This window comes from Thermobia domestica, chromosome 1 (genome assembly GCF_964235325.1).
Source record: "Thermobia domestica chromosome 1, izTheDome1.hap1.1, whole genome shotgun sequence".
NCBI lineage: Eukaryota > Metazoa > Arthropoda > Insecta > Zygentoma > Lepismatidae > Thermobia > Thermobia domestica.
In genome coordinates, this window is record NC_137454.1 from 290,420,563 (window position 1) to 290,437,909 (window position 17,347).

Genomic DNA, 17,347 nt, shown 5'->3' on the forward strand with positions numbered 1-17,347 from the left:
GCACATCATCAACGCATATCAAGGCCATAATTGATACTTATTTCTCAATGCCAAGATACGAGAAATGAATTTGAATGCACAGGAAGGAAGATAACAATGCAAATGAGAATTAGTAACGTATGTTTCTGTATGCACAAGCTTTCCTGTATCGTTGCGTGACCGAACATTTTTCACCATTATCTGGTTCTGTCGTCTGGAAACTGTTGCAATAGGTCACTCCATCCGCTTCTATTATTTGCGAGCAACATGAGTGGTAAGTTTCGGTTTCCAGCTCTTGGACAAACAAACAAACAAATAAAAAAGCAATGAACTGATGGGGCTTTTGTCACCAGCTTTCTCTGTGTTTATTGGATTAATGTAAACTAGACTAGCTTTTGGTGTTTAGAGGAGCATTCTTTATCGGTGTTTGTAGTATTACGGTACGCGATGAGATTGACTGTCAGACTTATATTGCTCTTCTGGGCTGTGCAGGTGAGTTATTCATATATTTTTCAGTTTTTTTTTTTTTTTTTTTTTTTTTTTTTTTTTTTTTTTTTTTTGTAAAATAATCTTCGCCTTCTTTCAATAATATAGCAAACAAAAAGATAACGCCATTAATTGTAATTAGGAGAAACAACAGCTCCATTTTGTGTTTTCCTATGGGGAATACGATTCTCCACTACGTAAGTTGACACACTTCCTTAGTATATCACTGTAGTTCTACTATGATTAAATATATAAACTCAGGGGTACAAAATGGCCTCACAGCGCAACCCCAAATAACGTACCTCAGGAGAAAAGAAAATATAATCAGGAGTGGATTAAAGACGGAGCCAATGGAACCCAGGCCCCAGGCTCAGAGAGCCCCTAAATCCTTCTCTTTAATACAAAATATAGCAATCAATTTATTATATTATAGGCTTCAGACAAATGCTAATTTTTTTCCCGCTCGCTACGCTCGCGGTATCGCTATAGTAAAGTCTTCTTCCATTAGCGTCTTCACGATACGTATTTTGTGACGTAGTGAGCTATTTTGGGCTCTATTACAAACCAAATTATTAGCTTGTGACAATTCCTTTCAAAATATCTGTGTCATTACTTAGAGCAAATCTAAGAAGTTTTCCAAATCTCCTTTACTTTATTAGTGTTTTTAAGGGAACTGATGTCCATTTAGCTTGTATTTGGCATTTATGTGTTACACTGTAATATATGAGCATTTAACTGTTAATAATGAATGTAATTAAACTAATTATTGTAAACTTGGAGCACATTAAAATAGTACAGCATAGTTCTCGGTGTTTTGATAAGCCTATCAGGCAGTGAAAGGCAGCAAAGAAAATTTATGCGCTGAAATTATTCGTAACATAGAGTCTCTTTGAAATAGCCGGCTCCAGGGCCCCAAAAGCCTTAATCCGCCCCTGAATATAATAAAAAGAAAATGGGAAAGTAACAATAAAAGCTCACATTTGATTGAAAGCTTTTTGTCAGATCTTGACTTTTTCAACCTGCAATCGCTACAAAATATCCTCCGGTTAATAGATATTAAATAAAGGAAATTTATCAGCGATATTGACATTCCTATTCACAAAACTATTCGTTAATAAAACAAAGATAAGGCAGACTAAACTTGCCTTATGTCCGAATTGTGATTATTGAGTCTTGATTTTCCTGTAGTTTTCGAATGTTATGATTCAATACAAAGAAAAAAAAAAGAATGTCCTGCTTAAGTTACAGAAATACACACGATATACCTGAGCGTTTTAAATCAATCTTATCGGCTGTTAAATGTACTTTTTAAATAATTAGGTGAATTTTACAGAGTTATCACTGGAATTTCTCCTGTATTGTCGGGTGACCATATATGTAGAAAATACATGAATCTTTGTTCAAGAACTGATCATGCAAATAAGATCGATTCCCTGTGTTTATATGTAACTTTTGTTTAAAATTGATTAAAGAAACTTCCTAAGAATTGTTTTGATTTGAATTTAGCGTCCCTTTCAGCAACGAGGCTATATGAGACCTGGATCTATAGCTTAACATGGGAGCTAAACCATATAAGCTGCAGCAGAGAATCGAACACAGGCCTCCAACGGCGAAAGCATCTATAGTAACTGCTTAGCCACGAAGGAGCTCTCGAAATATTCTAAAGAAACTTTCTAAATACAACTAAAAGATTTTGTCAAACAAACAAATTTCATACCAACACATATTTTTTTTAAAGTGAACACATTTAAAATTAATGGTAATGTCTGCCAATAGAGTAAGTCATATTTGCATAGTAAAAGGATCTATAAGACTATTTTTCAGTATAGGGAATACTCTGAGACTTTACAGTATGATCGTTGACAATTCACGGTAGTCTATTTTTCACTGTAAAAATGTTTTTCAAAAATAGTGTATATTTTGAACTTGTAAATAATTACAATTAACAAAAAAATCAAGAATAACATTCAGACTTCATTAGGTAGCCCAAAAAATAGTGAGTCTTTAGCGCATGGGATGGCGTTAGTATCCCTAATTCCAGAATATACAAATCACAATGAGTCGGGCCTAACATCATTCGACAGCTGACAATTGAAGCTGGTAGATGTCCAAGAAGTATCGAAGTTCCTCTAATCAGACGTAAGTATTGCGTGGTGAAGATGAACGAACTTTCCACAAAACAAATTCCGTAAACTTTGCGCTACTTTTTAGTTTTTTTTTATTATTATTATTTCTAATGAAGCGTAGTTTCGTAGAAGAATTTGTACTGTTTATAGACAAGGTACGTTATTAAAATCAACAGCCAAAAGATAGTTCAGTCACTTTTTTCTGGAAATTTCCATAACCAAGATGCTTCTCGCAGTGAGCGACTAATCACAGTAAAGCTAGATGATATTCTGGCAAAAATTGATTAAGTCTGATGGTGCCAGGTCCTGGCTATATGTTGATGGATTAAAATATCTGTCTTAGCTAAAATTAGCCAAGCTCTTTCAATTTCAGATGAGTAATGTATTACGTATGTGGTCTAGTATAATGTGTTTTACGTTGTTAAACATGTATGTGGTCTACTATTGTCAGCGTGCTATACGACACCCTTTGTGTTGACTACTTCCAGGCGTTTCTTTTGAATTTTTAGGTACATTTGCACTAATTGTAAATAGCACATGTCCAGTCTCTCGTTCTGCCTCATGGCACCAGTTCGTGATGCACGATTCCTTCCTATTCCACCAAACGCACAGCATAACTTTCCTGGGCATCAGTAAAAGCTTTGCCACAGACAATGGAATTTCTCCTCGCTTTGACCATTATCTTTCTCGCGCACTGTTGTCGAGTTCGTTACATTTCAGTAGAGATTTGCAGATTGAAATTCGATCGAGTAAAACGTTTTGGGATCAGATCATGTGGCACCCAAACATCGAGCTTCTTTTAGTCGTCAGCTTTCTCCAAATAGTTTAACACTGTTTTGGTCATAAATGTTTAGGCCATTGGCAATGTCATGAATTCATACATGCCGCCCTTACTCAACTTTTACCAAAATATAATCCACTTTTCCTGTAATTAGTCGCCCGCTCCAAGAAGTATCTTGGACATCAAAATTTCCAGAAAGGAAATGACTGAATCATCTTTTGGCTGTTGTTTCTGATTATGAATCTTGACCATAAACAGCACAAATTTCTTCAGGAGCCTGTCCAGATTTTTCCACTTCTATCGAAAACAATAAATTATAAAATGTAATGCAGTTTTGCGAAAAGTACACTTACCTCCACGACGTAATACGTTACTTCTGATTATAAGAATTCCAACACTTTTACACACACACACTGGCTTTATCAAGTGACGTTAAGCCTGTCCCGCTGCAACTCATATATCCTGAGATTTTGAACTCTAACGCCATCTCGTGCGTAAAAAGTTCAATACCTTTTAGACTACTTAATAGCTAACTTCGTGTAAATATATTATATTACTTTGATATGAACTATGTAACCACTTAAAATGTAACTACTTTTCCCACATTCTTAAAAAATATATTTTTTTATTTTATAGGCTGTAAGAAGTTACTCAGAACACTCGCATCATGCCGAAAGTGTATTTGGTAAGCACACATAATTCTATCAATTATTTCGTTTCTCTTTAATTTTGTTGTGTAGTGTCTTTCAAATCCCACAATTAGAGAATTTTAAGTTATAAATAAAATATTATTCTCAGCCTAAAAGACCTTACGTTTTCATAGATATTTGAACATTAAGAATCACCCCTAGACGTTATTAAAACAAAACCAAAAGATTTGCTAGTTATCAGATCTGTAGAGATCAATATCTGCATACCTTAATTTTATTGGAAGAGGTCAAACGGGAATAAGGCACAATTTATCAAAAGAAACATTATTTTATCTTATTTTTTAAAAAAAGCCCAAACTGTTAACGCTCTTTCTTTCTCAATATTTTATTTCGATCTCGATATTCAGATCGATATTTGCTTCTGATAAAATTAACCGAGTGCTGTTTGAATCCTACTTTAACTAGTAGGCCTCAAGTTTATAACTGTAGTGGTGAAAGGGAGCGTTTAACTCTAATCAATAAATGACAAAATCGAAAGAAATGTAATACTGAAATAGAGCTAAAGGAACTTAAAATTATATTTTCTAAGTCATATATACAGTACATATTGACCAATAACTTTTCGGAGCTAGATTTTAGTATACCAATTAAGTAGTCAATGAAGTTAACATCTTAGTTCTACTGCTACACACTGAACTAGTAACACTAATACACTGAGGAAAACATTTGTGTAATATTGAATAAGGAAATCATTTCATGAAATATTTTGAAGGAAATGAATGTCAGTGGTTTAAGAAAAATCTCAAATGAAAGCGTATATTTATTTTATTGAAAGCCAATTACGGATAAATTCTTGAAATTTAAGATTAGAGAAACCTCAGAACTTAAATGAAGATATTGTTAAAGATATGTTACTTGTTTTCTTCGTATAAACTGTATGGGTCTGAAACAAGTGGGTTTGTTATCGAGTTTAATAGCTGGTTCCTGTTAGGTGTTAAATTTAGTTCTTTTTCACACTTCATACGACATCAAGTTTATTATCTATTGACTTTCAAACAAGACTTTTCTTTCCAACTTTTATGTTTTCAGTATAACAAAAATGTTACGGTAGTATTAACTGTTATTAAGAGGGCCTTAATAGACAATAATAGAATAATATTATCCTTCCAACATATAAAATGCAAGCAGTGGTATATTCTTAAAGACTATGTAAATAATTTGACATTTTAAAGGCAATATATTGATTTTTCTGTGTGAAATCAAACATTAAAAAGAAGTTTGTTTTTTTTTGTCTTATAGAGATATCATCATTAGATGCATTAGGAGAAGACATAACGGCTAATTTAGAAGAGGATGAAGAACCAGTCATCCCTGTTGAAAGACAGAAACGTGAGAAGCCTGGAAAAGCAGTAAGTGATTCAAACAGTAATCAGTTACTTGGTAGCATCTACAATATTGTGACATTAATATCTACTTGAAAGCAAGAAATTGCGCACTAAAATGTTTGAGAATACATTAAATCACTATGATAATTGTCAATATCTGAATTTTTAATCTGCTTAATTTTATTATGGTTCATTAGTCGATGGGTATATTTCATGTAAAGATATTCGATACATTGTCTCTTAGTTCTTTTGAGATAAACCCTATCCCAAAATTTAGAAGAGAAGTCATCGCGAAAAATTCCACTCAACCACTTTTGATATGATAATTGAACTGATATCCCTCATACTGAAAATAAATTTATTCAGTGAGTAAACTTAGCTATAGTGCGCTCAAAAATTGAGCTTATTACAGCACTTATGGACAACAGTTTCCACTTCTTAATCTGACAGAAGTTAACTTATTTAAGATTGCACATTAAAAAATATTTAGTTCTACTATCTTAAATGTCAGACTATCTTTAAGAAATATATGATAGTAAGTGTTCTATATATAAACAAATGGACGCAGATTTAAAGACTCCACCAACATTACACATGATAAGAATGATGCGGAACGTTTTACAAATTTCCATTGATTTCATCTATTATTGTTATTCCTGAAGTAACCCACAAAAATAATAATCAGACAGTAGGCAATATTGTTTCACGCATGTTAACATTGCTGGAAAAGATATACTTCTTTCACTTGAGAGTACCTATTGCAGTGCTGTCACACAACTAGTGCGAACAGTCTAGCTTGATCTCAACCCGTGTAAGTTCGTGTGGCGTGGAAAGTATTGTCCCAATTGATTTAATCAGGATTCTTCTATTTCCTTCCAGGAATTTTTATTAGAACTTATTAGCATTTATTGTTGGTCTGCTACAGCGTAAAGGGCACAATGGTGGAACGTAAAGTTTATCATCATTTCCTCAATATTCGGAAAATGTTTCCGAAGCAGTATGCGATACTACATGAAATGTAAACAAATTTTTCAAATACCTAGGTAGTCACGAAATTGAAAACACAGAAGAATCAACAAACAAGCAAATCTACTCTGTAAAAGTTAAACAACAACCCAACTAAATGAGGTATCAAAGGAATAAAGATTTATGCCAGAAACCACTGAATACGGAGGAAGAGAGAGAGAGAGAGAAAACTCCATAGGTCATCATATTGAAACGAAATTAGTAAATGCTCTCTACATTTTGTATGGTTCTGTGCTGTCAATGAAGCCAATATTCTACCACTGATCACTAATAGCTATCTATGGATTCCACCAAATTATAATTTCTCTTGTATATTCGGATTTCCTTGTTTTAGCTTTTCTTATTGCTGCTAAATGTTAACAGCAACTTGGCATCTCCACATTGTAACCCAGAGACCAGTTTATATGGTACAGTAGGACATCGATAATCCGAACGTCAAAAATCCGAACGCGATCCCTAGAAGTTTTTTACATTTTGTCTTAGCGCTAGCGATAAATAAACAATAGGGTTGTCCGTCATCGTTGTATGAAGTCAGTGTTTTTACAAAAGCTCATTCATATGTAATTGTTTGTCGTACATATTTTTATTTTTATTTTCCCTTAGGCCTATACAAGTTAAGTTTAAGTGTGAGTTATAAGAACAGTGTAATTTAGTGTACGAGCAGGTTCTTCAGAAACCTTAACTGTAAGTAGCCTTATGAACGGTGTTGTAATTACCGTATGTACTGTATAACCACTGTATCGATAAAAGAGCATACCGTACAGTGTATTTAAGCCTAAATGGCATTTTCTTCGTCATTTTCGAAAACCCGAACAATTTGAAAAAGTGTGCGGCGCGCCACCCTGGGGAGGCGCCGAAGGTTGTCAGGGGAGGCGCGAGTACCTTTAAATAAAGAACCTACAAAGGAACATATTTATAATGCAACACGCATACTTAAGTCTCCACCCTTCTTCTTTAGTAATACATATTGGACTAGGCCTTTGTATCATCTCTGTTCTACATACGATCACGAATGACCCTTTCACCTTTGGCTTAAACGTGAAAGATGCTTGTTAGCTGGCCACTAACAATCTTCTACTTTATCTTTGTAGAATACTATGTCTTCGGAATTTCGCGTGACTCCACTGAATTTTTCTTTCTCTCAGTTCCACATATAAATGTGCCGAGTTTTATTATTTAATTTCCCTCTCTGCTTGTATTTTCTTGTTAACATAAATACCTGACTTACCACAATTTATAATTATTTACACCGGCTAATACCATTAAAAGGCTAATACCACACCAGCTAATACATTAATACAATGTAGGTCACCTGTGTTAATGAGATATTTCCATTAGGGATTAATAAATGAAACATAGTTTATCATAACGATAGTCTTTCTTTTAGGGACACATCTATTTATGTTGTTGACACTTTTCATTTTTGACAGGGGAGGTACGTTCAGAGTTTGGTTGTTGAGAGGAGCCTGAATCGCAAAAAGTTTGAAAACCCCTGGCATAATGTATATACATTTGTGCATTAGAATTTTATATGATTATGTTAACCCTCGTACTTTCTTCACACTCAGGCTAGTTACCTGCATCATTCATCAATTTCCACGTACGAAGCCTTTGTTCTATACAGCACCCTAGCAGAACTTTGTAAAGAAAAAACTCCTTCAGTCTCACGTTATGCCACTCTTCTCTTCGACACAGATTTCTTAGACCTACGTTAATTCACCTATCGATAAGAACTATAATTTGCATGTTCCTGAAATCTGAAGGAAACACTCACCACTTATAATACTGTCTTCAAAATATTTCTCTTCTGTCAAAAGCAACTTTAAATGTCTTCTATGTCGACTTACAAACGTCTTTCGTCATACAACCAGAGGCAGCTCGTGAGAGAGGTCACCTCGGTAAAACGTTAAATTTCTACAAGTTGAGGGAAGAAAGTTCATCTAATGTTAATGTTTGTATATAGCTTTTTAAAGCTGTATGAAAAATTTATTCCCTTAAGTAATAGCGATAAAATTTAAATTTTTACAGATGTGACTTCCCTCAAGAGCTGTCACTGCACGTTAAGTTCTAGATCTTTGACTATATCCTTGCTGTTGAAAGAGACAATAAATTCAAAAAAGAATCCCTCTCGTCACTGATCGTATTATCATTTTAACCTTTTGCTCATTCTTCCTTTCATCATTAAACCAACCTTCCTAGTTAATACTCAGTATGCCCTTTTCTAGTGGGCCCCTCAGCCTACCTGGAGTTTTCCAAGTTAATTGACTTCCCCAGCTCTCTTTATGCTTAATATAGGTGGTTCGACTCAAATATAAAGTATTTATTTCAATAATAAACAGGAAATTGCACAAAAGTGAAATAAATGTCAGCATGCTCGTAAGTTGTGCCCATTATTGTTGATGACACGCTGTCAGTGCTCCGGAAGAATGCTACCACCCTGAAAGAGATCAACACAGATGAAATTAAAATCAACTTTTAGATCATCAAAGTTAGCAGATACGAGAATGCGACATTTCGATGTCAACATCCCCTTTCTCGAGCTCATGTTCTCAGGTGCTATTGCAGGCGATATCTCACCCGGAGCATACCAAGGCTTGGCACATAACTTGTCTTCGGTTGGATGGACACACCAATTCACACCAATGCAAAATAGCCATTTCTATAAAATTCCTTTGATCGATGTCTGTTACAGAGTTCTGAAGTTCTTGCGGGTTCATTTTGCGTCCAGTTTAATTAACAACATAAGAACATAGAGATAAGTGATTACTGAGTGCTCACATGAAGCTTCGTTTGATTATGTTATTTACTTTTTGTGAAACTGCGATATATATGTATGTGCATGTTTGATTCATATAACCAGATACACATCTACCGTGCAGATTATTTGATCATTTACACTGATAATATGGATATATTTTGTAATACTGTAAATCAATGTAGAACTTCACTTATGAACAGTTTGGATGCAATCATGTTAAATCAAACTCGGTATTACTGATAATTCTACTTTTGTAGTTATTTGTTTGAAACAATCACAACTCCAAGTGTATACTATTTATAATCACTGTGTTCCCAGACTTGTTAACAGCTTTTCTAGAAGTACAACTTGAACCCAAGCCCACATTACACACATACCATTCTCTTTACTCTTTCGCGTAGGTAAAGATTATATACGAACTTAACTTATCCTTTTTCGTGTACCCCTCTCCTTAAAAATCGAACCTAAACAATCCCACATTTCCATTGCCATATGATCTCTTCCCAGTTAGGTAAATGTATTTATCTGTATTTTGAAATGATGATCCTCTGATAAGCATTTATCATAATTTGATTCTTCAAAATCAGGTTTTACGTATCATGACTACTCACGAGAGTATCATACGCTTCTGTAGAAGTGAAAATTATGATTTCATATTTCACGGGTTTATCCAGATGAAATTGTATAAACAAATTCAATTTTTTAAAGAAAAATCGTTCAATTTCACAGATAATATACTTCCCTATTTGGTAGTTTAAAACATCTATTTAATCCACTTAATGGTAATTTTGGTAATTTAGGATAGAAACATAATAATCTGTTCATATTGAATGCCTCTTCCATAAGCAGAAGAGACATTAAGTAAAATTGATAGCAGTATAAGTCACAGTGCTATAGCGACAGAAAACATTTGTCTGTCCTGTGTGTAAACTAAAATCAATAGTATAATGCATGTATGTTCATAATTCGTTAGAATATATTTAATATTTAATGAAGAATGATCAAAACGGATCTAATATATTGTAGTAATATCTATCCTCGAAACTCTTAGTTCACGCAGAGTTAAGTAGCACTTCAACTATCTCTAGCAAGGACTTTAAAAAAATCAAACAACAATCTCCCGTTAATTACAAAGAAATGTAATTTATAATTGATCTTCTAGGGTGTAAATACGTGTTGTAGAGGAATGCCTTCACGAGGAAGAGAAGTATTTGACCAGTGTGTGGAAGAACTGTGGAAAAAGGAAGGAAAAGGTAGGTTGAAATATGGTTCTTGTGCGATAATTTATTTCTACTAGGATTACTAATTCTTTTGGTTGCTGTATAAACAAGTGGCTACTGTATTCGCTGTCGATGCACGTTATCTTGAGTTCGTCTTAGTGTAGATCACACAATTCTTGCTGTTGATCTACTACCATAAGAAGATTGGGGTTATGTGGATTAAGAGAGCTTCAACTAGACCAGAAATAACAGGAAGGGAGCTGATGAGCTTATTACAGATCACAATATTAAACATATCTGGCTGGCCAAAGTCCTCCAAGGATTTTCACATCATAGTATTTACTAGTTTTTCTTTCAATTGTGATAAGTACGTTTACATAATTATATTTCCTATACAAGTAATTTTCTTTTCTTTAACTTTAAGAATTTCTTTCCATCAAAACACATGATAATGTTTTACTGAGTATTGATTTTGGAGTAACCATTATTTTTATTTCTCACAACCGTCATTTTCATTTGTCACTTTGTTTGAACACTTATTAAAAAGTTTTATCTTTATGGTTGGTTATTACACGATAGCACATTTTAAATTATTAACTAAGAATATTTTAAAGTATATATATATATAGTTTTTAAATTTTCTGAGTTTATCACGAATTCATGTATGTATTCTTCAAGAATGTTCTATGTATATTAGAAATTACATATTCCTTCAATAAATGTCTGAATCAAAGATAAGTCATTATCTTTAACATATTAAAGATGGTTTAAAAATAGCTACTCACTTCTGTGACTAGTCGCTCGTCTTAAAATCGAGCAAGAGAAGTCTAGTTTAAAAATGGTTAAAATTTGGAGCTACATGTGTGAAAATGGTTTGCCTGCTCTTGCATGAATCTTATGACAATTTACTTCATAAACCAGTCTATCATAAGTGACACGATATTATTAACGTATTTCTACCAGTTTTTATTGTTTCTCCCCACAAGATTTCTTGAGTATTAGATGTTTACACACAATAGTCAGGTTCTTCGATTAATTTCAAGTAAAATCAACTGCTCACTGTTGTCAGTATTTTTGTGATTGTCTCACATGCTGATAACTGCTAGAGCTCTTGGTTGTTACTAAATTGCTGTTTCAAAGTACGTTAAAAGTGTTACCCATATTCAAAGTATTTACATTTCTGGCACTTCTGATACTCAAGATATGAGCCACTGTTAAATTCTAATTTTAAACTTGAATATTATCGGGTTCAAATTAATCATTTTTAGCGTCCTCTTCGGCATTTACATCTTGACAATTTGAGGTAAAATTTCAATTGGGATCTCGTATACCCCCTTTCCCCCCAAAATACACACTTATTTGTATTTAACTACAACCAGATTTAGGCAATTTTAATATTTTAGCTTTAAGTAAAACCTCAAATGATTCAAAGCAGATTCATATTTGTTTAATCTTTTCTGCGGATTGTGACATTACGTAGGTGCACGCTATATTTGAACAGTACTGTGCTTCCAATTGCAAGCGACTCAGGCTCTCTATCAACGTAGATGACAATCCTAACATTTAACCACGAACGAATTCACCGAATTCATAATATTTCTTCTAACTTATAGTTAGCTTTTCATGCAAGGCACAGGTAAAGTATTTGTAATGGCTTGTATTACAAAATAATAATAATAATAATAATAATAATAATAATAATAATAATAATAATAATAATAAAAACTACCCAAGTAATGAGCAGCTCAAATTTTGTGATAAATATTATGGAATTGAAGGCTAATAATACAACGCAGATACTGTTTTCTGCTGAAGGCTCTACACCTAATTCAGTATGTATTAATACAAAACGAAAAAGTATTGCATAGGAAATTGTTATTTGAATTCGTATTATTTCTTTACCTAAACAAGATTTTAAATCTTCATTGTTTAATTATTTTTACATTCATTTCTATAGTAACTTCTTAAAGAAAATCGTCCGGGACAGTAAAAGTAATATTAATCTATCTATTAATGTGACTGAATTTTTAAATCAAATTTGTAATCTCATTAAAAAGTGACAAAATATTTTTACATGCTTTATAATGCTATTTTGCAGGCAAAGAGGAGAATGATGCGGAGTGGAAACGCAAAAATATGAAGGTACTTAAATTTCTATTCTTCTTAAAATTAACCTTTACAAAAGTTTGAAAGTAAAATTGTGAGTGTTTATGATGATATTGGTTAAAAATTAATGTAATACTTATGCGGGAAATGGAAATCTAATTTTAAATAAAGGTTCTTCGAAAGCTATGTAAACTGGTTGGTACGATTGGAGTTTTGCGAACCTTACAGCACCCAAGCTATATGAGATGTTCACCTACAGCTTAACGTGGGATCCACATCACATGAGCTCCCACCGGAAATCGAACCCAGGTCTCCCGCGCAAACGTCAACTCGTAGAGCCACGAAGGACCTCACCACATAATCTGTATGATAACTAAAGATTTAAAGGGTCTCTCCTGGTAAGATACTGAAATCGACCTTTGATTCAAATTAGGTCGTTATTGACCCCTTGACCTAAAACTACCTCAAAAACATTTTGACTCCTTACTCCCAACCCTTACTGAATTATCGTATCATACATGCTCAAAATTGAATATGATGCGATAATTCGGTAAGGGGTGAGGGTAGGGGATCAAAATTTTTTGGAGGTAGTTTTAGATCAAGGGTAACATTTTGGGTCAACAACGACCCAATTTGGATCAAGGGTCGATTTCATTATCTTTCTAGAAAAGACCCTTTACTATCTCTTTTTCACAATGAATTGCCTTTCTTTTAAATGATAACATTAAGCACCTTCTAAGAAATAGAAATGACACTACTCGCTGATTATTTTAAGGTGTAAGAGACAAATTCAGTACCACGTTCAACTTGTTAGCTCATGTTTCTTTTATATTTTGCAAAGTTCATTGTTATGGTTCTTCTCTTTTAAAGAGTTTGTGCTTGACTTTTATTAATTCGAAACCAAAAAAGTGAACGGAAAATAGTGTTTGAAATGTCAAGGTAGTTGACTGAAATGCGCTGGCTCTCCCTTTGAACGCAGAGTTCACTCTATAGCTAGCTACTCCTAGCAAAACCTAGCTGCTCCACTTGTTAACAAGACCGTGTACAGAAAAATAAAATCGGAAAGAAGGTGATTTGTCTGAAACCGTATTTGGGAAGGTTGAAAATTGCATAAATTCAATTTTTGCCCAATGTAAATTTTAGGATCTCGGAAAGGGATTTGATCCTAATATGGTAGAAAATTCATAAACAGTTCGTATCTTTTCGGCTGTTTCTTTGATATACCTAATATAATGCGGGCTATGTTTAGTTAAACTATTGTGTTAGAGGTTAACGTGAAATACGGACAGACTAAAATGTAAAGAAGCTCTTCTTTTAGTAATATGTTTGTAGATCAGTCTTGACGTCATGAGTTTCCATGTCATAGTTCAGCAACTATTACTCTCTTGAAAACATTCGGATTTTACATAATTTTGAATACATTAAAGTCGGTGTTGAATATAATATAGAGTATGTATATATATATATATATATATATATATATATATATATATATATATATATATATATATATATATATATATAAAAAGATAATAATGTAGATATAAAAATCAGAGAGCTATAGTTGTATTATACTTTACTTTTATACAAAAAGCAAGAACTGTGTATTTTCTAAATATTTAGGTATGCGCAACCTAATACCAAATTACTTAATTTTCTTTGTAGATTAAAGCTGAAACATACAAAAGGTTGGTCGGTTTACAACAACTGATTTGACAATGATGCTATCGCCTGTATAATTGCGTGAGAATTATGAAACTGGCCTTGTTGTCAGTTTAGTGTCTTTGCTTGCCAATGCCGGAGTCTCGTGTTAATTCTAATGAAATGCTGCCGACAGTGCACCGGTATTAGCAAAAAAAAAAAAAAACATTTTTCCACGTACATTTTTCATAAAACCGAATAGTGAAACAGTTTTGGGAACATGTTTAAATATTGGAATTACCCCAGTTAAAGATATTACAGCCAAGCAATCAGAAATGGGGGCCAAGTAGAGGCATTTGCCAACAAAAGACATCAATTTGAGATTACGAGTGAAAGTATCTTCTGAGATGCTTCTTGTTGATTGACAGGCCAGGAGAACCCGCTATCTCAACGTAAAATGGCCCAGAAATTAAATCTGGACAGTCCATAGTTAGGCACATCATTTGTCGCAATCTTGGTCTGTGGTGGGTGCATAAGTGCCAAGTTCATAACCTCTTTCTGTGCTACGTTGGTTAATATAAGAGAAATTGGAACAAACTTTATGGTTGACGAAATGGTGAGGTACGTAAGGTAGACGAAAACGTAAAGTGAATACTGTTTACTTCCAGTAATCCAACATGACACTAATCTATCATAAACACATCCCTCACTTGTACGGAGCCAACAAGAACCAGGTGAGGATCTACATGGAGAAAGCATCCACTCATGTCTTCCAGATATGAAGCCGGAAAATACAACACGTTTATTCCTTTGCATGGCTTTCTGTAAAAATGCCTTAACTCCGATTTTATAGAATATCGCTTCTGTATATTTGGACAGTTAAAGTAACATATTCAACATCACCTTCATTTGGCTACGGGAAACCTGCAGGGAGGAATGGGATGGAATTTCTGTCTGTGCTCCAGTGTAACTTGTTGCAGTGAAAATAGTGTTGTCGGGCGATAGTCCATAATATTGGTGGTCTGGTAGAATACAATTGATGATTACGGCACAACTTTTGACAGGTTAAGTACGCTTTGAGAGTTAGTTTGATATAACCTGATCAAACTTCTCTAGTTTTGCATTTTATTTGTTATCTACAGCGTTTCTTTCAATATTACTATACAACAAATGGTATAAAACGAAGAAATATGCAAAGGGACATTAATTTCATTACTAGACGAATAAATATATTTTGATAAATATTTTGTTTTTCCTGTAATTTAAATAAATATTATTTTCTGTTTCAGTGCATTAAATATTGCATGTACAGGAAAGAGCATTGGGTAAGTCTCTGATTCAAATTAATTACCGGTAAATCAATGGTGTATAGTACTGTCACTTTTCACATATCAATACTTATATCTTAAATTCAAAAAGGAAATTTAAGTTTTAAAAAATCGTGAATGTATTGAAACAAAATAGTAATTGTTTATACGGAAGTTAACATGATAAATAAGTAAATATATATCAAAGACCTACATGCAGATGTGTTAAAACAATTCCCATCAGTTACGTGCTAGAAGTTCACGTGATGGCGGAGCTGCTTATAACATTCTTTGTCGTTATATCATCATCATCATCTTTGCTACAGTTGTGTATTGAAGGAATGGTTGAAAGGAAATATTGATTACTCTTACATTATTGCATTCTTTATGTAAGAAGGTTTTTTTTTTTTATAGAATTACGAAATATTAACTAGCATATACAAGATACTAGATTTGTTTCATTGCATCCGAGGATACTTGCTAACATTATTGAGATAAAAAGGAATTATGAAATATTAGTTATTATAAGATACCAACTTTGTTTGATTGTATCTGTGGCTACAAACTAACATAAAAAATAACTTGAATTAAGACTCATTATAGATTAATATACAATCTGCTGAAATTTAACCATTCACTTGTAAATACAGGTTGTTTAGATACAACTTCCTAAAAAATGTTTTAGGGCAATTAATTGATGTAAATCTATATAATTTAAATCAGAAAAAAATGGAAATGACATATTGTTCAAGTGTGTAGTTTCCAAGTAATTCGTTATGCAATATGCTGAGCAAAGATTTCGAAATTTGTTATTTCTTTATTTGTTGACTATTTGAGAAAGAGAACCAATAAACAAATAACTTAATCAAACGATAGTTTACGTTAATTTATTAACAAGAATACATTTTTATGAATTGAATATTTTTTAGAATTTTAAAATCATTATTAGTTTATTTAGTTCCATGAATAGAGGTTACCCGTCAAAACTCAAGAACCTGGTGTCTGATACGTAGTTATGAAAATATACCTTCAGTTTATTTGCAGTTTATTTGTTTCTCTTTTGTTTTAGGCAAGCAATAACTAATAAGTCAATTATATACACCAAAATGGTTATTTTATCTATTCTCATTAAATTTTAAAGAGTGTTTTTTTGTTAAAATTAATTATAAGGTACACGCGGCGCGCATAAAGTCAAATTGATACTAGGCGCTGCGCGGTATCGTTACACAGAAAACATTTTCCTAGAAATTAAGTTTCTTCATTAGAAAATTCAAATACTTGCATAATACGAAACGTTTGTTATGATGATACCGTGTATACTCCATGAAGTCATTATCAGTACTTCTTCACTGAACACTTAAAAAGCTGTAATACTTTATGTTCTTCTCACTTATGATAATTCAGCTCTGATGTTAAAATTGGCGAGTAAAGAAATTGTATTATTTACTGAGTTGGTGAAACTCCTTAATGTCTGAAGTTGGAAATGTAATAATCAATAATTACTACGTGTGCTTATATCTTTAATGTGTTTTCTCCGACAAACAAAGAAGAAGTAATCTTTTTTCATAACGCAAATAGCGATGCCAGACGTATGAAGATCCCCTTATACACACTATAGTTATGGGTTTTCTAGTTTTTACAGAAGAATTATTTTCTACCAAAATTTTATAAAAAAAGCATATTATTTTTTATATCAAAAACTTTCTATAAATATTAAGTTTACTGTTTACATCCATTACCATATGTACAATTGCATGTAACTTTTTAGTTATCAGTCATGTTTATCCATTAATATTATGAAAGATGTGACTATTATAAATTAAAAATTGTGGTCATACGCTTACCAGTGAAAATTTTAACACTTTTGCATAATATAGACGAA

The 17,347-nt window shown here is 32.9% G+C and overlaps 1 protein-coding gene across 1 annotated transcript in view; it reads left to right on the forward strand.

The window, feature by feature from the left end:
• The first annotated feature begins 243 nt into the window (after positions 1-243).
• The window catches only part of LOC145667694 (uncharacterized), a 43,066-nt gene continuing 25,962 nt past the window's right edge, over positions 244-17,347 (forward strand). Inside the window, exons 1-6 of the mRNA XM_081735156.1 lie at positions 244-471; positions 4,009-4,057; positions 5,322-5,431; positions 10,354-10,444; positions 12,510-12,553; positions 15,448-15,483. Of these exons, the coding sequence (XP_081591282.1) occupies positions 427-471; positions 4,009-4,057; positions 5,322-5,431; positions 10,354-10,444; positions 12,510-12,553; positions 15,448-15,483 (375 nt within the window). The 5' untranslated portion in view covers positions 244-426. The remainder of the gene's footprint in view (positions 472-4,008; positions 4,058-5,321; positions 5,432-10,353; positions 10,445-12,509; positions 12,554-15,447; positions 15,484-17,347) is intronic.